Source organism: Streptopelia decaocto (assembly GCF_964273445.1).
Source record: "Streptopelia decaocto genome assembly, chromosome: 1".
Classification (NCBI taxonomy): domain Eukaryota; kingdom Metazoa; phylum Chordata; class Aves; order Columbiformes; family Columbidae; genus Streptopelia; species Streptopelia decaocto.
In genome coordinates, this window is record NC_138663.1 from 57,264,958 (window position 1) to 57,288,558 (window position 23,601).

General features: G+C 48.5%; 2 protein-coding genes across 5 annotated transcripts; one reads left to right on the plus strand and one right to left on the minus strand.

Moving 5' to 3' along the window:
• Nucleotides 1-2,459: 2,459 nt before the first annotated feature.
• LOC309442316 (early activation antigen CD69-like) lies at nucleotides 2,460-14,195 on the minus strand. 3 transcript variants are annotated; one of them, XM_082058075.1, is made up of 8 exons: nucleotides 11,538-14,195; nucleotides 10,586-10,809; nucleotides 4,498-4,720; nucleotides 4,157-4,252; nucleotides 3,615-3,787; nucleotides 3,264-3,364; nucleotides 3,066-3,085; nucleotides 2,496-2,590 (listed from the first exon to the last, which is right to left on the minus strand). In XM_082058075.1, the coding sequence occupies exons 3-8, from the start codon at nucleotides 4,685-4,687 to the stop codon at nucleotides 2,568-2,570; spliced, it is 603 nt and encodes a 200-aa protein (XP_081914201.1). In that variant the 5' UTR covers nucleotides 4,688-4,720; nucleotides 10,586-10,809; nucleotides 11,538-14,195; the 3' UTR covers nucleotides 2,496-2,567. The 3 variants fall into 3 exon arrangements, with proteins under 3 accessions (XP_081914202.1, XP_081914201.1, XP_081914200.1); XM_082058076.1 differs by lacking the exon at nucleotides 3,066-3,085 and having other exon boundaries at nucleotides 2,460-2,590; XM_082058074.1 differs by lacking the exon at nucleotides 2,496-2,590 and having other exon boundaries at nucleotides 2,949-3,085.
• Nucleotides 14,196-19,481: 5,286 nt separating this feature from the next.
• On the plus strand, nucleotides 19,482-23,220 carry LOC309440152 (killer cell lectin-like receptor subfamily B member 1C; the record flags this gene model as incomplete). Of its 2 annotated transcripts, XM_082053556.1 has the most annotated exons (7): nucleotides 19,482-19,575; nucleotides 19,754-20,183; nucleotides 21,304-21,416; nucleotides 21,834-21,965; nucleotides 22,059-22,190; nucleotides 22,319-22,473; nucleotides 22,739-22,858. In XM_082053556.1, the coding sequence occupies exons 3-7, from the start codon at nucleotides 21,332-21,334 to the stop codon at nucleotides 22,856-22,858; spliced, it is 624 nt and encodes a 207-aa protein (XP_081909682.1). In that variant the 5' UTR covers nucleotides 19,482-19,575; nucleotides 19,754-20,183; nucleotides 21,304-21,331. The 2 variants fall into 2 exon arrangements, with proteins under 2 accessions (XP_081909682.1, XP_081909681.1); XM_082053555.1 differs by lacking the exons at nucleotides 19,482-19,575; nucleotides 19,754-20,183 and adding an exon at nucleotides 22,950-23,220 and having other exon boundaries at nucleotides 21,115-21,416; nucleotides 22,739-22,854.
• Between the last annotated feature and the right edge of the window lie 381 nt (nucleotides 23,221-23,601).

The window sequence follows — 23,601 nt, forward strand, 5'->3', positions numbered from 1 at the left end:
CTGCCTCAGGATTTCAGAAACTAATCTTGCCTGTAATTGTGGTGTGGCAATTAGTGTCTCTTCCAAGAGTTGGGGGATACCTGCCCCTTTCAACGAATCCCCATAATTTCATCCTAAATGATCTATAGCTGTTACATTGCATAGATCTAATTTTGCTTGAGTCTTTCACGGTTTTTATCTGATCTCGGGGCAACAGGTACACACACTCCTTTTCTTCCCGTTTTAACTTTTCAAGAGAATGCTGTGAACCCTCATCCTCATCTGAGTCATCAGATAATGTGGACTTCAATGGTGCTGAAGAATCATTAGTAACAGGGCGGGTTCGGAACAGTGCACGTTTTCGTTTTTTCTTCCAAATCTAGCCCAGGGAAGTCACCCCCTTCCACTGTCTCTGCCTGTTCCTGTTGCTCTTTTAATGATCTCAAGGTCTCTAGCAACAAGTGCCATGTCATTAACAGTTCAGTCTCCATTTATTGCTACAAACGACTTTTTATATAGTCTCCTGGTTTTGTTAAAAACAAGTTTCTCTTTTAGTGAATTTTCCTTTCAGCTAAAGTCTTCTTACTAACTGCACTTTTCTGAAAACTAGATACATGTTTTGGTAGACATAGCAATGGAATGCAAGGTCACTGATACGGATGCACGTCCCGCGAGAGGGGTAAGCAGTGAACTGAATAGGTGACCAAAACTGACCAACTAGGTATTCCATCCCATTCACATGATACTTCATATAAAAGTGGGAGATCACGAGGATCCCGTCCCTTTTCCCTATGGCCGACTGTCACGGAGGCACCCCGAGGTTAGTTTAAGGGACAACAGGGTCCAAAACAACTTTCATTAAACCAGTGAGAAAGAGGGTTTTAGCACTCCAAAAGTGACTTGAATACAGGTTCAGATATCAGTTGAGGAAAATTATTAAGGGGCAGCAACTAATACAACAGGAGGTCCACAGTGTCCATACACATTGCTTCACCAAAAACAATGCCGGAGCCGCCCCTGAGCCCGGGAAGAGTACACACTTGCCTGGACACCGTGTGGGATTATTTTAAAGGGATACATGTACTCGTATTGAGTACGGAAAGTGTACACTCGCAATCCTGCGAGGGTAAATTTATACTACACTCGCAATCCTGCCAGGAGAAATACATGTGCAAAGGTGCACAGAATATTACACGTGCTTATGTGGAGGAAAATACACTCACGATTATGCGAGGAAATAATTTATACATGTGCTCGTATTGAGCACAGAAAATACGCATGCAAATGTGCACGGAGAGTTACACGTGCTTATGTGGAAGCACGGGAGGAAAATACACCTGTGATTATGCGAGGATTAATTTTATACATGCTCGTATGGAGCACGGAAAGTACACGTGCAAATGTGCACAGAAAGTTACACGTGCTTATGTGGAAGCACAGGAGGAAAATACACCTGTGATTATGCGAGGATTAATTTTATACGTGCTCGTATGGAGCACGGAAAGTACACGTGCAAATGTGCACGGAAAGTAGATACACTCACAACCCTGCGACGAGAAATTTTACTCACACATGTGGCGGCAAGGCAAGCGGAGTCTCCATCCCGGGGGGGCTCTCGGCGGCAGCATCTGGCTCGTAACTCCAAGAGATCCGCGACAAAGAGGGCGGAGTCTCAACGAGAATCCCGTTTTATAGCCTGATCAGATCTGACTGTAGGCATTCCAGAAGCTTCTCTGCACCCCCACCCTGGCTGTGGGGTGCCTCTGAAGCCTCCAAATATCCCCCACACCGGCTGCGGGTGCTCAGCGGCTCCCTGGCGCCTCGGCACTCCCTTCTCCTAACCGCCCTGGCCAGGGTGCTCTGGGGCCAAACAAAAGAAGCTGTTAGCCTCAAGTAGCAGAGAGAGAGGGAGGTGTACCTACTCCTTCCATATCGAAGGAGGGAGGGGGAGAGAGTGGGATTTGCATTCTGCATCACCTACATCTGGAGAGAACCCTGTGAGTCATCCCTGTGAACTGAGGCCTAGTGACAGACTGAATCCAGTTCCAGCTCGCTGCAAAATCCAGTCCAGGACTTCTGGGTGCAGGCTCTGATGCTGCTGGAGCAGTGCTGATCTCTGCCAGGACTTTCAAGACTGGTTTTGTATATTTTGTATTATTTTCTCTATTCTATTAGTAGCATTAGTAAAGCATTTTTAATTTTTCCCAACTCTTTCTCTCTGTCCTTCTCTTGCCTTCCAATCGCCTGTCCTTAGTGGGAAGAGGCGGGGCTAAAAGCAAGGGGTGGGAAGGAAGAGGGGATTAACAAAACATCTGCCACGGTTTATTGTCACCCTGCAATCAAACCTTGACATACAGTCTTTACCAGCTCATGTGTCCTTTTGCTTTTGGTTACAGGTTGCATATCATTGGCTAATTTTGCTATCGTCAATGTTACTCTTTTACTCCCTTCTTTCTCACGGGTACATCTTAATATCTTCAAGGTCAATCTCTGTTCCCATATCCTCTGTCAGGGAATCCATGGACTCACCGTAGTCCCCCACACTGCTTCTTTTTATGATTTCTGCTGCTGTTACTTCAACACCAGACTTATTCCCTGCTGCTACAGGATCCTGTTGAGTAATAAGTCAAAGGACAGCCATGTAAGGACTCCACTGGCTACTCCTTTGCTCTTATGCATAAATATTTCAGAAGGCTTGGAGTTATTCAGCAACCACATTGCTGGAGCAAAAGCTAAAGCTTCTTTGATAGCTTGGAAAGTCCTGTTTTTCTGGACTCTAATGTATAGGCTCTACTTCTAGCTTCTGTTAGTGGCTTACTTAACCTCCCCCAGTCCCAGTATCCAGGGACTGCAGTATATCCTACTGTGCTGAGACCACCAGCACCATAGACCTGCAGCTGAAGCAAGAAGAACCCTAGGCCACTCTGCTGCTGAAAGAGGTGAAGCTGTGGAGTTCCCAGCATACAAAAGGTCCTTTCTCCATTATATCTTTCACATCAGAGCTCTGGGCTTCCGGCAGAGATATGGCCGGTGCTGCAAGCAGCTTGAACTCACAACAGTATTGCCAGTCAAAAATACACATGCACCTTGGTAGTAAACCAGGAACCTGCAATAAGAAACAAAGACAGTGCTGGTAGCCTCAAGAGAGTGGCTGTCCCCTCAAATGCCTGGAGGGAACAAGGGCTGCCTGCAAGGGACAGTCCCTGTAGCCTGGTCCCACCAGGCCCCTGCCCGTCCCACCACAGGACGGTCTCCTTGTGACCCTGGTTCACAACGGGACTCACGTGTGGTTGAAGCTGCTGCCGTCCACCCACTCCAGGCGCCCATCCTGTCTGTGCAGCCCAACCCAGTAATCAATGTTGCCCTTGAGGCGCAAGAGAAAATCCTGGAAAGAGAGAAGCCAACAGTCAGGAGCTGCAGCTGCCCCAGAGTGTCCCTGCACCCAGCCCCACTGAGCTCCATGTGGGAGGCCACACACCCTGGGCTCCACACTGTACCCTGTGCCTCCCCCTCTCTGAAGCCACAGGCCAGAACTGCATCTCTGTCCCTAGAAGCACCTCCAATCTCCCAGCACCAACCCTGAGGTCTGCACCCAACCCAGACCCCCCACATTGCCACAGTAGCCCCTCACTCACCATTTCCCAATCCCTATTGATCACAGCCAGTGAAGCCCCCAGTGAGGAGCACTGCTCCTGGCTCCACTCCCAGCTCCCCTCCTCTCTTGAGAGGTAGTAGCAGACATTGCGGTACCCAACCCAGTCGTCAGGACAGCCCAGCACCGCAGCTGCACTCGCTCCATCTCTTCCTGCTGGAGAGGGAAGGGGAGAAGGTCAGAGGACTATGCTCCACAGGGACCAGGGAACACAGCTCCATGGGGCAGGGAAGGGGGCAGTCCCAAACTCCCCCCACAGGGATCCCCCATTTGCTGCCAGGGACCCACAGGGACCAGACACCCCAGGGTTAACAGCCTGCCCCAGGGCACAGCTGGGGGTGTCCCTGCCCCTCCCCAGCAACTCTGGACAGGGTAGGGGAACAGCCAGCCTGAGGGTCTGACCCCAGCAGCCTTGGCCTCACACACCAACACCTGCCCCAGCCTGGAGAGGAAGGGGCCACATCCAGCCTGGTGCACACGGCTCTGTGCTGAGGGGCCGCACAGAGGCAGCTGCTGCTCCCTTACCTGACAGCACAGCAACAGTCGCTATCAAAGCCAGGACCAAAGCCACAAGCACAGCCAGCACCACGACATACACTGGATGGTGTCTGCACCACTTACCTGGAGGAGGAAAAAAACACCAGCAGTGAGGAACCGTGCTCTCCCAGAACGGACTTGGCCCTCACATCCCCACCACCCCCAACACCAGCTACCCAGGGAAGGCAGAAGGGACCCTCCAGCCTGTTTTATGCCCCCCCAACAGCTGGAAGAAGCCTCACTCTTGACAAACCCAGTCCTCATGGGGTGACACTCCCACAGGGACACTGTGCCCTTCCAACAGGCCACAGGGGTGGCCCTGCACTTACTCAGAAGTCTTCTGCTCATTCTCTTCCCAGGCAGCTCTGGCTTCAGGGATGCCCCTCTGTACTGGGGATCCAGGCATTCCTCCGTGTTCCCATCATTGTCACAGACTCTGTTCTTCTCCCCTTGTCCCAAAGGCAAATGAGATGGGGAATCTCTGTGCTTGTCACAAGCACAATCTTGTGTCCAAGACATCTTATCCGCCCCCAAAGCCTGTTTCCAGCCAACCTTGGTATATGGGAATTGCACAAGAATGGCAAGGAGGTTAATTGTAAATACGCTCAAGCGACTTTAGCTGTGGTGTAGAAAAGGCACATACATCACACTAATTGTTTTACTGACCTTGTGTGCTTGACAAGTAGAACCTGTGTTTTAGATAACATAGGCCTGTGAGAAACTCTAAGGCACCTATCACTATACCTGAGACTCCTGCTTTGTGAGAAAGCAGAGGCTGCACCTGCTTGAAGCCTTGAAATAACTCTCTTCTACCAGGGCTGAACTCTGCAGCGGCTGCGTCACCACTTGTGTCACCTCTGCCCAGTAGCTTAAGTGCTGCTTCAGAGATCCCCTGGTAGAGAGGTTACTAAAATAAAACTTGCTCTTTGCAAATACATTCATGGTCTCTGGCTCTTCTTGCGATGTGCCTGCATTGATTCACACACTTGGACACAGTTTTATGAACACAGCTGTTATCTTCATATTGTGAGACTGCAGAGAACATCATAGCGATGCAATAGGAATATTTAATTCTGTTGCCTGACAGCTGTCACAACTGATTTAAAGTATCAGCCATGGGTTGAAATCATCCAGCACACATCTGGACTAGCCAAGTAGACTCACTCACCCGCTTGGCTATGCTGGCAACAGAGGGGGAAGAGGAGAAATGGGAGCACCTACTAGAATGGGTGCACATTAAGCATGGTCACTCAGGGCTCAGAGACTTTCTTGAAGCTGGGAGTAGAGGATGGCCCGTTACCCAAGGACTATGTAGCACAGCAATTTTTGCCTGATTCCTATGACATATTAGAATAGGGAAACACCTTTGCGAGATCCTCTGCTCCACCTGTGGGATGGGAAAGTACTACGGGAAACCTGGCAGGCTGGTTACATAGGACCTTTTAGAGATCAGAAGGGAAACGATACGTGCTTGTTGGGGTGGAAGCAGTATCAGGATTTGTCCAGGCTAGAGCAGTGACATGGGCAACCAGGGAAAATACAGTGTAAAAGTTGAAACTGTGGTTTAGTTTCTTATCAAAACCCAAATCAATTCAATCATATAACAGCAGCCCCTGCACTGCCAGGGTGGTCCAGGAGTGAGCAAAAACTGAGGGAATACAGCAGATGTTTTATACCCCTCACTATCCCCAAGCAAACAGGATAGTAGAAAGAACAAATGGTCTGTTAAAATGTTTTCTGAAACCCCGTGATCCTGGATGGTCTGTGCAACTCTCAGAAGCTATGACCAAAATAAACAACAGCTGGGGAGTTAACAGATGTCCACGAATTACTGCATTTTCCTCAAAGTCTCCATCTATACTTCCTGGGGTGAAAGAAACTAGAGACCTCATAAATCTCCTCCATTATCCTGGACAACCAGTCCTGGTTGAACTCCCCAATGTGGAACAAGTCCCCCTGGTACCAAACACCCCTTTTCAGTAAGTATACCTGGGTGGCCACTGATGCCTGTGGCAGGGAGCATAAAATCAATACTAGGTGGATTGTTCCCTCTTCTTAAAGCCAGTTTGATGAAGGATCGTGTTTTTCCTTTTTATTTCCTTGCAGGGGGAAGGGGAAAGAAATTTATCTTTGTCTGTCAAAAGTGTATGCTTTATCAGGGCACATGTTTAGTTTTAAGCCTCCACTTTGTGGCTTTGACTGTTAGTTTGATCATACTTTTAGGATGTATATGTCATCTTGGTTTTGGTTCTGGGTGGTTTCCTACCTTTTCCCCTCTACCAATCAAGGAGAGGAAAGAGTGGAAACAATAATTCTCCAAACCTTGCATGGAAATTGATTCAGGGATTTATGAGAGTTTGGAAGCACACCGATCAGGGAATATGTACGAGCAATGGATGAGATTATTTTGTTACCCCACTGAATGGAACTCTTGATCTACCAACAAAATCAGACTTCAGGGATTCCCTATGTTCATTTGCCCGCCAAGTGGGACTGGGACCTGAAGGATGGTACAATGGGCTCCATTCAGTAGAGAGCAGACTCTCTACTAACAGAGGGTTATCATGACACCTTTTTTCGGTATGAAGTCCCGAACATTATCCTGGGACTAAATGGCACCTATTTCATTGTGTATATTTTGAGGGACAATTTTGAGGAAAGAAGGATTAACACCTCCCACCCACAATTAAATTCTACCTTTGAGATATCCCAAATTGGGGCTTCATGAGCCATTGTGTTCCAAAATGTGTCAGTCCTCCAGGGAGACAACTATACCTTGCTTAGTTCCATTTTTCCTTTTGATGCCTTTTTCCATCCTCTTAAGCAGTCCATTATGAGGCTCATTATTTGAATATAATTTACCCATGGTGTACATAACTTCCCCACAGACTAGTATCAGAACAAAGGGATTTATCTGACATTCAATGGATGTGGTCACAAGTAAACCCTATTTTGAAGCCCTGAAGATATGATATCATGTAAAGAAAATGGAGTTTGCAAAATATTGAATCTAATTGAGGGAGAATGTTGTATTACTATGCATAATGCCACTGCCTCTATAGAAGAAGCTTGTGTCAAGATGAAAGACATTGCTGACCAGATTTCTAAACTATTCCAATTGCTCCAGTCAACAAAGTGGGTTGAGGAACTCTCACCCAGATCCTGGTTTACCTCTCTTTTGCATTCTTTAGGACTCACTGGGTGTGGAAAATGGTTAGTGCAAATTGGAATAAACCTGTTAATTGGATTAGTGCTTTCGATGGTAGGCATAGCCATTGCTAAGTGTATGATTACTCAATTTCCTCTACCTCTTACAATGATAGAATAAGAACAGTTTGGGTTGGAAGGCACATTCAAAGGTCATCTAGTCCAACCTCCCTGCCATGAGCAGGGACATCTTCAACTAGATCAGGTTGCTCAGAGCCCCATCCAGCCTGGCCTTGAATGTCTCCAGGGATGGGGCATCTACCACCTCTCTGGGCAACCTGGGCCAGTGTTTCACTACCCACATTGTAAAAAATGTCTTCCTCATGTCCGGCCTGAATCTCTTTTAGTTTAAAACCATTTAGTTTAAAACCATTACCCCTTGTCCTATTGCAATGGCCCTGCTAAAAAGTCTGTCCCCATCTTTCTTACAGGTCCCTTTTAAGTACTGAAAGGCCACAGTAAGGTCTCCCTGGACCCTTTTCTTCTCTAGGCTGAATAACCTCAACTCTCACAGCCTGTCCTCATAGGAGAGAACTTCCAGCCCTCTGATCATTTTGTGATCTCTTCTGGCCCCTCTCCAACAGGTCCATGTCCTTCCTGTGCTGAGGGCTCCAGAGCAGAGGGGCAGAATCACCTCCCTCGACGTGCTGGTCACACTCCTTTTGACGCAGCCCAAGACATGACTGGCCTTCTAGACCACAAGCCCATATTGTTGGCTCATGTCCAATCTTTCATCCATCAGTACCCCCAAGTGCTTCTCCACAGGGCTGCTCTCAATCCCTTCATCCCCCAGCCTGTATTCATACCAGGAGTTGCCCCAACACAGGTGCAGGACCTTGCACTTGGTCAAATTGAACCTCATGAGATTCACATGGGCCCACTTCTCGAGCTTGTCCAGGTCCCTCTGGATAGCATCCTGTCCCTCAGACATGTCAACTGTGCCACTCAGCTTGGTGTCATCCGCAGACTTGCTCAGGGTTCACTCAGTCCCTCTGTCTACATCATTGATGAAGATATTACGTAGCACTGGTCCCAGTACAGACCTGTGAGGGACAGTGTTGGAAAGTAAAAATGTGGGAAAGCAAGATGTGCAGTCCCAGCCACCTGGATGATAAAGGAAGATCAATACTAACATGACCATCTAGACGGTCAAAGAAATAATACTAACACAATCAGATCATAATAAAATATAAAGGGCCTTGGACATATTGTGTTGAAGTATGTTTCTCATAATTATAAAGAGTTTTAGCCCAGACGCGTGAGAATGGTATCTTGGGTTGGATAACCGCCCCCAAGTGCATGGGATGTGTGAATGTCCTTGGGCCTGGTCTGTGAATGAGTGGAAAAACTAGTGAGACAAACATCACATGAGCTTAGTGTGTTTTTAATAACAATTAGTGGAAAAACATCTTATGTAAACATCTTAGTTCAGGCCCGTACCTGTAAATCCTATAAATTGTCAACGGTGAATAGAGAAATCGGCCTAGGCCAGCTCTCTGCTTGGCCAGGCTCTGTGCTTTTTTTCAGAACAAGATCTCTGTCTCTGTGTGAATCTCTGTCTGCGTCCCAGTATGCGTCGTTCCTAATCACCGCACATGGTGCCCCATGTGATTGTGTGACCCCTAGAGGCTCTTCGTCAAGCAGTGTGTTTGGCGGCGACCACACAATCCGACGGGTGAGTAAATTTTATTTCTAGCTACATTAATCCTTACGGTATACATAGGGACAAGCAGTCCTTGTTGAATGAGAGAGCTGCAGAATTGCGTTAGTATGGGGCAAACCGCTCATCAGGAACAGAAATTGTATTTGCAGGCTTTGCTGCAGATATTACGTTCTTTGCGTATCGTATTTCTGAGAAGCAGGTAGCTTCGCTCCTGGTATGGGAGAGAGAGAATTGTGCTTGGTTTCCAAGTGAGGGGACGTTTGACAGAAAAATTTGGAAACAGGTCGGAGAACATCTACACACACAAAAGAATTCAGGTTTTGCAGTTCCCGATAGTTTGCATATTACTTGGAGATTTGTGTAGTCTGCGCTATCGCAGTTGCAGTCGGCAGAGCACATAATGCAATGGCAAATGGGGAGGATGACCAGAAAAACACAAATAAACAGGTTGCTAATGATTTGAGTCTTGACAGCACTAATCCTTTTGAGTCAGGCTCTGTAGATCTCGAAAAAGAGTCAGTTCTGTATCCATCATTAATGCCATCACAGCCATGTAAAGATACGGCAGGAACTTGTGAAGAGCTGGGTCAGAAGTCTTAAACTTTGCCCTCAGCACCTCCTTTGCCTGATTTTAATGATGCTTATACAGCACCCAGTAACCCCCCCTTCATGACTAAGACAGCAGAACACAAAGGGGTGATGCAAAAATGCCTGAAAAGGCTATGGAGCACGGCTATTTTTCTTTCACCTTCCCAGTTATTTACAAACCACAACAACCACCAGAACATGATGCAATACCTTATACAATGGTTAAGGAGCTAAAAAAATCTGTGCAAGAGAATGGATTACATAGTTCTTTTACAATGGGGGTCGTTGAAGGTATTGGTGCCACGTACATAATAACTCCATGGGATTGGAAATTGCTTGCTAAAACAATTTTGACACCAACGCAATATTCTGTGTGGCAATTAGAGTATTGAGATCTTGTGATTGAACAGGTCCTGGAAAATTTGTCATCAGGAGCAGGGATAAATCAGGATATGTTGCTAGGAACTGGGCAGTATATCACTCCACAGGCACAGGCTGGGCTTCCGCGGCAAGTTTTTGAGCAGGCAACTTGCATTGCTATTACAGCGTGGCGTCAGATCCCAGAGGCAGGGCAGCACGTAAGCTCGTTTGCAACGATAAGACAAGGACCGCAGAGTCTTATATAAGCTTTGTTGACAGAATGCAAACCGCTATAGCAAGACAGGTTGAAAATGAAGATGCAGCAAAAGTTATACTGCTGCAACTGGCATATGACAATGCTAACTCTGACTGCCAGGCTGCTTTGTTGTCAGTGAACGGTAAAGCCACTGATATCATGCAATACATTAAGGCTTGTCAGAATATAGGGACTGAGACATTTCGGGCTTCGGTATTAGCAGCCGCATTGTCTCAGCTCAGCATAAATCAAGCGAGTCTTAAGTGCTTTATTTGCGGTAATGAGGGTCATGTCAGTCAAAACTGTCCTCAAAAGCGCTATAAAACACCAAGAGAATGCTCACCGTGGTTGTGCCCCCGCTGTCAGAAAGGATATCACTGGAGTAATTCTTGCAAATCTCAGTTTCATAGATCAGGGAAACCCCTGCCAGGAAATGGCAAGAGGGGCGCGAAACCCGGTGCCCCGCAATCCAAGAGGGTTCAGAATCCAACTTCCCAGCCGCAGAACAATCTCTCCCCCAGAGCAGCAACAGTATCGCAATCCGGCGCACAGTCTATGATCTTGCCCCTGCAACAGCAGGCAGTGCCAGGTTGGATTTGGCAACTGCAACAGAATTGTTAATTACAGACTCCCGGGCATATACAGTAGTTACCTCTGTATGGAGACCTTTACCTAATAGATTTTTTTGATTGATTGTTGGATGCTCTAGTGTTAGTGTACAGGGTATATTTGTCCTTACTGGTATAACTGACGCAGACTGTCTCAGAGAGATTAAAATCATGGTCACAGCGACTCGGATTCCCTGCAAAATTCTAGCTAATCAGAGAACTGCACAACTGTTGCTTTTGCTGTACTGGGTCCCTCAGCTACAGCTGGATGAGGTGATTCTGGTTTTGGGCGTTCTGGCCAACCACAAGTATTGTGGTCCCAGGAGATTACTATGCAGCAACCTGTGCTTACTGTTTCAATTCAGGGCAGACCTTATACAGGGCTAGTGGATACTGATGCTGATGTTTCTATCATTTCTAAACAACAATGCCCAGAAAACTGGCCCCTGGAAGTAGCTATGGCCACAATTGTTGGAATTGGAGGAAGTCAAACACCTATGAGAAGTGCTCGGGTATTGCAGGTTGTTGGCCCAGATAGAGTTTCAGCTTGGATTCAGCCGCATATTGTACAGACTGTTATCAACCTTTGTGGTAGGGATTTGCTACAGCAATGGCATGTTACTTTAACCACTGCAGACACAAATTTACCTTAAGGGTCGCTGATCTAAAACCCCTGCTCAAACTTACTTGGTTGTCAGATAGGCCGTTTTGGGTTGACCAGTGGCCCTTGAAAAGGGAAAAATTGCTCCAGACTCATTCACTAGTTCAAGAACAGCTGCAGGCAGGACACATAGTACCTCCCACAAGTCCATGGAATACTCCAATTTTTGTTATCCTGAAAAAATCAGGGAAATGGCGTTTGCTACAAGATTTACATGCAATTAATGCAGTAATGCAATCTATGGGAGCCTTACAACCTGGTGTCCCAAATCCCACTATGCTGCCTAGTAATTGGACACTACAGATCATTGATTTAAAGGACTGATTTTTTACCATTCCACTACATCCTGACGATTGTCAGTATTTTGCTTTCTCAGTTCCCGGCATTAACAATGCTCAGCCTATGCAGCATTTTCAGTGGACGGTTTTACCTCAGGGTATGATGAATAGCCCCAAAATTTGCCAGCTTGTTGTGAGTACCGCTCTGCACCCTACACGTGAGGTATTTACAGAGCCTATAATATATCATCACATGGACAACATTTTAGTTTGTGCTGAACAATTTGATTATCTCCAGGGGGCGGTAACACACTTACTTCAAGCTCTGAAACTTCATGGCTTACAAGTTGCACAGGAAAAAGTGCAGACTGTGCCTCCTTGGAAATACTTGGGCTGGATTTTAACAGAAACTATGATCAGACCCCAGCCTTTGACAATTAATAATGACATTAAGACACTGAATGATTTACAGAAATTGATGGGTACAAATAACTGGGTACGACCCATGCTTGGAGTTTCTAACCATGAACTCCAGCATCTGTTTAATTTGCTAAAGGGAGATTTGGATTTAACATCTCCTCACACTTTAACTCCACAGGCACAGAGAGAATTAAAGCTGGCAGCACACGAAATTACAAACTTACAGGCTGACCACATTTGGTTGGATTTGCAGATTTGCCTATTTGTAGCTACAACACAGAAACAACCTGTGGCTATTGTGGGACAGCATGATGAGAATGCAAACAGACTGATATACTTGGAGTAGATTTTTTTGCCCAGTTCTTTCCATAAAACTATTACTCAGCCCCTGGAATTGATTGTTTCTCTGATAAAAAAATGCAGAGAATGGATCCAGGCTTTAGTGGGCTGTGATCCATCTGTCATACATGTACCTTTCATGAAATCAGATTTTTATTTTTTTTATTTGCAATCTATGTCCTTGCAAATTGCGCTAGCTGATTTTCTTAGCAGCATAGCTTTCGGAATGCCTAAATGTAAATTGCTGCAGAATCCGCATGTCTTTGATATCAGAACACAGACCGTACTTGTATTTGGTCGTATCCCAAATGCTCACACAGTTTTTGTTGATGGTTCAGGGAAGTCTCATAAAGCTGTAGTGGTCTGTCGTGAAGATAACGATTGGCATCATTCTGTTAAAATTGTTGAAGGTTCAACCCAACTAGCCGAACTTGGCGGAGTTTTGCATGCCTTAGAGCTTTTTAGGGAGGAGCCTCTAAATTTGGTTTGTGATTCTCAGTACATAGTCAAGGTCCTACAGTGCATCCCCTCCGCTTTTCTTAAAGAAATGTCACACCAGCAGCTCTTTGATATGTATGTATCATTGCAAACTGCATTACAGCTTTGCAAACACCCACTGTTTGTTACTCATATACGCTCTCATACAACTTTACCAGGTCCCATAAGTGAAGGTAATGCAGTTGCGGATTCTTATACTGTAACTACAGTCCACTTCCAGTCTGCCAGGGCTTCACATGCTTTCTTCCATCAGAATGCTGCTGCCTTAAAAAAGATGTTTGGTCTCACTCTCAAGCAAGCGAGAGACATAGTACGCTCTTGCCCGGAATGTCAAGGTGTGATTACAAGCTCGCCCTCCCTTGGAGTTAACCCTCGCGGGCTCTCAGCTAATGCCATTTGGCAGTCTGATGTTACACGTTTCATCTTTTGGCCGTTTGAAATATGTACCTGTTTCTACAGATACTTTTTCAGGTATGCTTTGTGCACCTGCACATAGAAGTGAGAAAAGCAGAGATGTTCAGCGTCACTGGACCTGCTGTTTTTCTATTCTGGGAGTGCCACAACAGATTAAAACTGACAATGGTCCTGGATATACTGCTAGATCCACACAATATTTTTTACAGCAATGGAGTGTTTCACATGTCACAGGTATTCCACATTCTCCCACTGGACAGGCTATCATTGAATGAGCACATTCCACACTGAAACAGATGTTATTAAAACAAAAAAGGGGGGGAATATGACAGCTCAAGAACAATTAGACAATGCAGCATATACCAAAGGTTTTATACCAGGATCCCCTGCACAACAGTCAGTGGCAAGGGCCTGTAGAACTCATCACCTGGGGGAAGGGGTATGCTTGTGTTCTTCCTCCAAAAGGACCAAAGTGGCTTCCTGCGAAATATGTTAAATCTTTCTACGAGCTCGATAAACACGATGCAGGACCCAGTACCAGAGATGCAGCGCCTGTCCCTGCAGCACAGGGTAATGAAGAAACAGAAGAGACCAAAGAAGGAGGCCAGTGATGTTACCCGGGGACAGCTAAAAAGTTACAGCAAAACCTTTTAACAATTGTTTGTCAGAGAAGTTCTGTCTGTTTTATCAGTGATGGGGGAATGAAGATGTAGTTCAGAGTAATTTGGCTTTTGTTTCCATTCTGGGTCTTAATGCGTAAGGTATCTAAAGTAACCATAGAAGATGTCTTGAGCTTGTAAATTAGAAGTATTAGCATATCAGAATTGTATAGATTACTAACTGGTAAAATAAATCTTTCCATGCATTTGTTTTCCTTATTAGGATAACTGACCAGCTTTCTCCAATATTTGTAATTGTTGTATTATTCTGTTCTACTGTAGGTTGATTTGCAACAAGAAAATGACATATAAGGTATGATGATCCACAGTGGGCATTCAAACTCACTGACAGAACGCCCCCTTTTGACTTTGGAGGCAGGAGGTGACTGCAGCACCACTCCAAAGTAGTTTGTCAGATGAGTGTGGTCACGGAATGGATTGTGTGGCAGTTGCACAAGCCCCTGAAATCTGGAGCTTTCAATGAGGAGGTTGATGGCTCTTTAGCACCTTCTGTGCCCCACTGTGCCTGTCCCCACATATATACACCTAGAATGGTACCAAGGTGTTGTCAGTCAGTTTCACATTTACCAACTGATGGGTCAGGAGGGGTAGAACCCTCAGTCAATTGACAGGGTCCTTAAGAAAGGAGGTGCCCAGACTAGCTGAGAAGCTTCTGGACTACGTTGTAATGCCCACAGTCACATCTGGCCAAACAACGAAAAGGGGTTCCCACCAAAGACCCCCTTTGAGTGGTCTTCTCAGAGCTAATCGCCGCAGGACAGCACTTGTTACAATGTCCATCCGGACACTGTGTCATTGACTGCTATTCTCTGGATGAGACCACCCAGCCAATTCCTCATCCATTGAACAGTCCATCCATCAAATCCATACCTCTCCAACTTAGAGAAGGATGTTGTGGCAGACCATGTCAAAGGCTTTACAGAAGTCCAGATAGAGGACATATGCAGCCCTTCCTTTGTCCACTGACATAGTTACTCCATTGTAGAAGGCCACTGGGTTGGTCAGGCAGGACTTGCCCTTAGTGAAGCCATGCTGGCTTTCCTGAATCACCTCCCTGTCCTCCATGTGCCACAGCACAGCTTCTAGGAAGATCTGTTCCATGATCTTCTCAGGCACAGAGGTGGGGCTGACAGGTCAGTAGTTCCCAGAGTCCTCCTTTCTACCCTTTTTAAAAATGGGTGCAATACCTCCCTTTTTCCAGTCATCAGGAACTTCACCCAACTGCTGTGACTTCTCACATATCATGGAGAGTGGCTTGGCAACTACATCAGCCAATTCCCTCAGGACTCTGGGATGCACCTTATCAGATCCCATAGACTTACGGATATTCAGGTTCCTCAAGCGGTGGGAGGTACTTTGCTCCCCCAATCTCTGTCTTGCAGTTCTTCTCTCTTTACACTTTCTGTTTGCTACGTAAGAATCACAACCCTAGAAAATGACCTCCAAGAAGAAGCCAAGACGTCTGTTTAAGCCACTGGGTGGAGAAAATGGTTGAATGCAAAGACGACTACAATCAACAAGGCAAAACAAGTGTTTAAGTCACAGGGTGGTGTGATGGACATACTATGCACCTTGTTATGCCTTAAACAATTGTTTTTGCAACTTCTAGAAGGAAGAGAGAAGTTCTGCGGAGGCAGGACGGTATCACTTCCTTAAGGCCCAACCGTATTCTTTGCAAGACGAAGGCACCGACCTTTGAGATAAAGGCATTAACCATGCCTGCACAAAAGCAGGGTCATACAGCAGTTACGACAGGCTAGCAGGAATTACAAATCACCAGCTACTCCTAGAGGACCAACTACCTCACTTCAGGAGCAATCTCTTTAACTAGCATGAGAAGCGAGCAGAGGGAGGACATGAGCCAGTCTCTCCTATCTCGCATTCAAATGGACTAAAGTATTTAAACCCTGCCACTGGGACACTGGTTGCGTTGTGTTGCATTGCATCACACCCACTACCCTGAGAACTAGAGAGAGAGTCAGCGTTGCTTGATTGACCAACCTTTGGAGTGGTGAAATCTTTCTTCTGATATCCATCTCTCTTTTTCTTTCTCTCTCTAACTTTATTCTGGGCACATAAAGGTAACACCATTGTGAGTATTGTCATAGAAATCTTGTTAAGTTTTGTGATATAGTTACAGACTTTTGCCAAGCCACTATTCACTGTAATTCCACTGAGTTTTAAGTAAAATCATTATTTAAATGAACCTCTCAAGTAATTGTCATTACTCCCAGGTACCACACAGAGTATTTAAAAGCTAAGCTTGCCCTCACCCCACTGAGTGGGACAGGACAGCCCCTCCATACTGATGACCCAGGGGCTGCTCCACATTACTGACACTGTCACTGTCACAGACTTTGTTCTTCACCCCTTGTCCCAAAGGCAAATGAGAGAGTAAATCTCTTTGCTTTTCACAAGTATGACCTTGTGTTCAAGGCATCATATCCACTGCCACAGCCTGTTTCCAGCCAAGCCTGAATGCAGTTTTATGACCACAGCTGTTACCTTTGTATTGGGAGATTGCAGAGAACTTGAACTTGATGATGATGCAGTAGATCAGGATGTTTAATTCTGCTGCCTGACAGCTGTCACAACTGACTTACAAGGTCAGCTGTGTCCCTGCAGTGATATGCAGGCTTGGAAAGGTGTTGCCAGCACAACCCTGCCCTGTTCCTGCTCTGCCTGTGACACCGCGGCCAGTTCCCAGCACCTGCGGACACAAACAGAGGGTCAGTGAGATCAGGGATCAGCCCTTGGCCCTCAGCACCCTCCCCACCACCCTGCACATACCCTGCCCAGACTGGCCATGAGGCACTTGCTGGCTGGGAGCATCAACCTTCCCACCACTCACCCCTCCTGCTTCACCTCCAGCAGGGTCCCAGGCACAGGAATAAGGGTGTCCAGGGTCCCCCAAAACATCTGCTGAACCCTCCTCCACTCATCCCATCACCACCAGCCCCAGCACCCCAAGCTGGGAATAACACCTTGAACCTTTCGAGACACCAAGGGGCTGGAAACGGGGGGAATGGGATGAAGGAGGCCTGAGCAAAGGTGCTGTGGGGTACTTAGGAGAAAGACTGAAGTCAGGGCATGGGAGGGAGCAAAGCAGATCTAGGAGGAACTGAAACACACCTACAACTAATATTTCTTCCCCCATTTATCTGGCATAGCCCTGGCCTCACAGATCACGTCGGAAACCAAAACTTGCACCTATCGGAGCACAAGCTCCCTGCCCTGTCCATGCAAATACCAACAACAGCAAACCACCAGCTGCTGGCAAAGAGGACTGCAGAGCTGGCACAGCTTGGCCAAGGACTGTGAACGCCAGAGTTGCTCCCGTGGGCTTGTGCCTGCAGCTCCTGCCCTGGCAAGCACTTCCAGCACGGGCTCTGAAGCGCTTACATAATAATAATTGTTTGTCTTTGGACAACAGGGCGCTGCCTTGTAGGAAAAACAGAAAGGGCTCCTCCCCTAACGTCTCCCTTCCCCCCCCCCGCCCCGAGAGAGATGAGAGGCTTGTGGAGTTGGGGGTCCTGAAGCAGTAGGTTCTACTGCCCGGGAAAACCCAGGCAGGCGCAGTCCCGCCCGGGAATCCACCGACCGAGCCCCGGGGCCAGCGGGAACGGAGGAGCCCAACAGACCGAGCCCAAGCGCGGCTGGGAAAGCCCAGGAAGCCGCTGCCAGTGAGTCACCCACACCATGTGCGCTGACTCCTACGGGGCTACGGGCTGGAGCCCCTCAGCAGCTCCGGCACTGGGAAGCTGGAGAAAGGCCAAAGAGAAGAAAATCTCTACAAGATCCCTTCTGTCCGACAGAGAAAGGAGAATTAGCCACAGCTGCTGGGAAACAGGCTCCCCCTTCCGAGCCTGGACACACCAACCCCTGCTGAGGGGACAGCGGGAACCCACGAGCAGCTGCTCCTTCCCGGGCCCCAGAGAAAGGGGCGACACGGGGAGCCCGCCAGGCTCTCCTCACCACAGCTCCCCTCACCCTCTCCCCCGAGTGACCGAACGGAGGTCCCTACCTGGGTTGCTCCCGGACCTCCGCCCTTAGAGATAGCAGCATGCTACTGTCCTTACTGTCTCACAGCCCGACCAGCGGTCTGGCCATTCAGAGGTCTGGCCATTCAGAGCGCAAGAATCAGGAGTGACGGTGGAGGCAGCCAATCGGAGCGAAGCGCTTGCTTTTAAACCCTCCTTAACTTTATGAAGCTGTATTGTTTCACATTCTACGTTGCAACGCAGTTGAGGTGGTGAAATTTTATTTGAGGTTTTAGTATTAAAGAAAACAAATTGGGAGGGCGGCCCTAAAAAATAAAGATTTGGCTTCTTGGGAGCTTGGAGCTGCATGTGAGGGATAAAGGATCCCTTTGGACAACCCCAGCATCTGCTTCTCTGACGTGGCTTTGGAACACTGCCAGCATTGTTGAGAATTGATTACAGCAAGGCAGAAGCCAGGGACACCGGGGTCAACAGACAAGCAGCAACAATAATAAAGAAAGCGTGTGGCTTTGCAAGGTTTAGATGATTAGTAATCGTTAGCAGGGAAGTTAGTCGTAAGTAACATCACAGTTTTGTTAAATAAACGTTCTTGACCCTAGATTTCCTGTAGCATAGTCTCAGATGCCTATGCTTAAAAGCAAATTTAATCAAAAGACAAAGAAATAAATTGAAAGGTACAGCAAAGAAACAGCCTGGACTGGGTGCCTCTCAAGGGGAGAGACCCCAAGACAAAAGAGGCTTGGGCTTTTCAACCCTCACAGTCTGTGCACCTGCTCTTCACATGATACCCCGGCAACTTTTGGTCCAGTGGTAGTTCTGGGTATGGAGGCTTCTTGTTTTCTTATGGGATGCCCTTTCTCTGTCCTCCAGGCAGCTTGTTTACTGTTATTAGATTTTTGCAGTCTCTGCTGACAGTATTTCCTGGTACCCGCCTGCAAGCTCCATCCCCTGTCACTCAGCAGCAAGAGCGAAATGAGTTCAGAGTACATGGCCTGAAATTCCAGCGAGTCCCGACTCATGTTTGGTTTGGCTATTCAGGCCATACCTGGCAGCAAGTTGTTGCTGTGAATAACACCAGCAGCAACCCAGGGCTTGTGCTCCAGCAGCTCCAGTGAGCGCGTCTCCTTCCTCACAGAGCTCGGTGGAACCCAAGCCCAGCAGAGCTCCAGCAGAGCAGGACCAGCGTGTCTGGCCATGCTGGGGAGCTCGTGCAGAAGCTCTGGAGCTTGGTGGAGCAGCCGTTGGGTGGGAGCTGCTGCCATCCTGGGACCTCGCATGGGGCTGGGACAGGGACTTTCTGGGGCAGCAGCAGCTCCTGACTGTTGGCTTCTCTCTTTCCTCTCCAGGAGTTTCTATCACTCCTCAGGGGCAACACTGACTACTGGGCTGGTCTGCACAGACAGGATGGGTGGACGGCAGCAGCTTCAACCACGCGTGAGTCCTGTTGCAAACCAGGGCAGTGGGGAGACCGTCCTGTGGTGGGACGGACAGGGGCCTGGTGGGATGTGGTTGCAGGGACTGTCTCTTGCAGGCAGCCCTTGTCCCCTCTAGGTGCTTATGGGGAGATCTGCTTCCCTAAGGGTACTGACAGTGTCATTGCTTATTCTTGCAGGATCACTTTGAAGGGCTGAGAGTCTTGTTTCTTGCTGAATTACCGTAATCTCTGGAGTTCAAACTGTTTCCAGACCCATCATTATCTCTGCAGCAAGGCTCAAGCTCTGATGTCAAATAGTTGATGGGGAGAAAGGACCTCAGGTGCCTGAGGGGACAGCTGCTCCCTTGAGGGTACAAGCAGTGTCTTTGCTTATTCCTGCAGGATCTCATTGCAGGGCCAAGAGTCTTGTTTCTGGCTGAACAACCATAATCTCTGGAGTCTGAGCTGCGCAGAGCCCAGGCATTGTCTCTGCAGCAAGGACCGGTCTCTGATGGGAGCCAATTGGCAGAAGTGGGTGGAGAAAGCACCTTGTCCATGTTAGGAACTACACAGCTTCGCCTCTTCCAGCAGCACAGAGTGGCAGGGGATCTTCTTCCCTCAACTGCAGGTCTGTGGTGCTGCTGGCCTCAGCAACATCTCACTGCCAGGTCTGATGGTGAGGAACCTGCAGGAGGGTGCTGCAGAACGCTGACATGTGGCCGTGTGGACTGGGGCCTCAAGCACAGAATTGTTTTCTTTCTCCTGGGAACACCCCAGCACTCATCTTACTTTTCTAACGATTCACCTCTATCTGCTTTTGCACCATGGTGATGAAGCTGAAGGTGCTGCTGCCAGATGAGATGGGTACAGAGAGCCTGGCTGAGGTCCCTGGCCCTTTGCCAGAGTGTGAAGTGGACTTTGTGTGGCACAGATGACCAGGGCAGACCTTGTTGCTATTTTTCTACTATTTTTTTTCTTAAAACATGGTAACTTTTCATGGTTGTCTCATCTGTTCCAGAAGTTGCCGGCTGAAGGCAGCCCTGTTCTTTCCCTTCCTGCCCCCACTTTTGGGATATTGGAGCACATGGAGGGGATCTTCTCTTGTCCCCTCATGTCTCCTTTTCCCCTCCTCTGTTCAGCAAAGTGGATTTTTGGTGCTGTTTTCTCCATGTTTCCCCATGTTTTACCATTAGATTCTGGAAGGAAATGGGCGGTCTTGCAGTGCACTGAGTGCAGTTGCTTGCCGTTGTCTGGCAGAGGATGAAAGAAAGGGGGTAGTGCCAGCAGTAATTCAATAGTGCTTAATTAGGCTAATGAAATAGCTGCCAATTAGGAGAAGTGGGGAAGTTCCTGATGTGTCCATCATTCACCACATCCATGGCTTGTGCAATCACAGGCACTGACCTCTCAGTATGAAAAGCTGGTTAACAAGCTCTGCAAAGATGTACGTATTTATGTTTTTCCTGTCCACTGTGTTGTTGTTTTTTTTGTGGGGAAAGACAGATTTTTCTAATTTCTCCTTTCCCCTGTAGGCAGCAGCCCTGCACCCTGATTTTCCTTTCTCTAGAGGAAAAGCACCCTTGTAGCCTTTACCGGGTGTTGGGGCTGCTCTCCCTGGCAACTTTGGGGCTATTTAGCTGCAATAGTGGCAGGAAGCTCTGGCCCTGCTGACAGTTCACACCTTGACAGCGAAAGCCCTGTGTGGTCATCAGTGGTTTGGTTTCCTGTCCCCTCCTCCATGTCCCCAGCCCTGTGCCTTCCTGATTCTTCCGTGACATGGAGGACGAGGACGGTTACATGGTCTTAGATCAAAGGAGGAAGTGGGGGGCTGCAGGGAGCTCAGGTCCCCTCCAGGATGCAGGTAATGGGGAGTTGTGTCTGTTGGTGTGTCCCCCCCCTCCAAATTGGTGGAAGAGAGAGGAAATATGGCAGGGGTTGATGACAGGCATGATGGGAGAAGCAGGGTGATGCAATTTGTTTCTCCGAGGGCTGCTCAAGGCAGCCTGAGGCCTGGAGTGTGGGAGGAGGGTCTGGTGGGGCTTTTCTTCAGGTGTGTGACCCCAAAAGTGGAAACAGAGGGATTTTTTGGGGGGACACTCAGCTCCTGTTGCTGCTGGTCCATTCCTGGGGTCACCCCCTTGTGCAGGGGGGGGGCTGCAGGGATTCAGAGTGGTCACCCCCCCCGTCCACCCTGCTTGGGGCTCTCTGGGGATGGAGGGGGATTGACAGATGCTCTTGAACTCCACCTCTTTTTTGGCACCCCTATTCCTTTCTGCAGCATGTGGCCTGCCAGAGCCCCGGGAGGGTTTTGCCCCACAGTGGACGCATGTCCCTGCATCAGCCACCCGACGTCCCCACTGTCTCCTCAGGGCCCTGACAGCCGCTCTGTCCCTGTCCCTCATCGGCTGTGGTGAGTTGGCCCCCATGGGTTTTGCTTTATTTTAGGAGGGGGTGGGACACACAGGGTACCCCCCAAACCAGGCTGAGGATCTGTCTCTCCCAGTGTCTTGGCTGGTGGCAGAGATGGGACAGCCCAAGGGGACTGTGGAATGCATAAACACCTCATGGAGACACAGTTGTGGTGATCAGCATGGCGTCTGCCTGGAGCTGAGGAAGAGCCTGTGCCCCCTGCAAGGTGACCCACCCCTCTTGGCATCCCCTCGTTGGGACCCCTTACCCACCCAAATAAGTCATGAGCATCCTTCTGGCATTATCTCCACCCTGGGTGCCTTAGTGTGGCAGTGTCCGTATGTCCATCTGCAGAGGGTGAGGGGTGCAAGATCTGCCCCTCGGGCTGGATGCTGCACAGGACCAAATGCTACTGGGCTGCTGATGAGAGCAGCTCTTGGAGCGAGAGCCAAGAGGACTGTGTGAAACGGGGGGCTGAGCTGCTGATGCCGGGAGACCAGGATGAGTTGGTAAAGGGACCGATGACATCAGGGATGTGGGACGGGTCCTGGGGCTGGTGGTACCTGAGGAGGGCTGAAGCCTTGCCCAGAAATCTGGGGTCAGCACCCAGCCCTGTGCCCAAACCTCTGCAACACCTTTGCTGGTGTCAGAGTGTGGGGGACACCAGTGGGGCTCCATCCTGCGATGGGTCTGCGTGGGGACAGGCTGGAGCCTGTTTGGGGATGGTGATCAATGACACATCAGCATTACCACCTGCCCTCTCTTCTGGTACAGGATTTCCTAAATAAAATCCTTCAGAATCCCACCCGCTACTACTGGATTGGCCTCTCCATGCCCTCCGCTGGGAAGGGCTGGGTTTGGCTGAATGGCTCCCACCTGGACCAGAGCCGGTGAGCACTTTGGGGTCTTGGGGTGCAGGCATCCCCATCACCCAAGTGACCCTTATGCCAAGGCACATGCTCACACATTCCCACCTGCATCCCAGGTTCCAGCTGAGCCCCTGGGATGGAGGCAGAAGATGTGGGGTGCTGAGAGGAGACAGGATCATCTCTGATAACTGCAGCTGGGTCTGTCAGTGGGTCTGCCAGAAAAGAGTCACCCAGCTCTGAGCCGGGGGCCACAAAATGGGTCAACAGAGGGACAGATGCCTAGGGACGGGCCAGGATCAGGCCCTCAGTGGGGGAATGTGGGAACCACTGCTGACATTGTGCAATGACCATCTGCATAAATGAATTACGACATTAACAGGACTCTGTGTGGTCTTTTCAAACAAGTTTTCTTACGGGGAGAGGTGGAAGTAGCATCCTGCTGTACAAGATAAACCTCCCTGAGCATGCTGTACTGGGGCGCTGGGGGAGGATATGTAGGGAAATGTACAACTTTTCATCCCTGCTTTAGCGGATGGACACAAAATGGAACTCTGTGGTATCTTTTTGGGGAGAGAGGGGGGTACAGGTAGCAGAGAGTGCATTCCATAGAGCAGAGTACAGAAAAAATCCCTCTTGCAGCAGAATGATTCATTTCTTGGGGGATCCTCTTCAGCAGCTGCACCCTCAGAAGTCTCAAAAGAAGCTGTGAAAACTGCAGATCTGGCAAGTGTAGGAAAACCCAACAGCACAGTACTTAAAGGACTGGCT

Excerpts from the sequence above, each read along its gene's own strand:
- LOC309442316 (XM_082058074.1), bottom strand. The coding sequence starts at position 4,687 with ATGTCTTGGACACAAGATTGTGCTTGTGACAAGCACAGAGATTCCCCA. Across the intron at positions 3,365-3,614 it reads TCAATAGGGATTGGGAAATG|GATTTTCTCTTGCGCCTCAA; the intron begins GTGAGTGAGGGG and ends CTCTCTTTCCAG. Across the intron at positions 3,086-3,263 it reads GGCAGCAGCTTCAACCACAC|GTTCCTGGTTTACTACCAAG; the intron begins GTGAGTCCCGTT and ends TTCTTATTGCAG.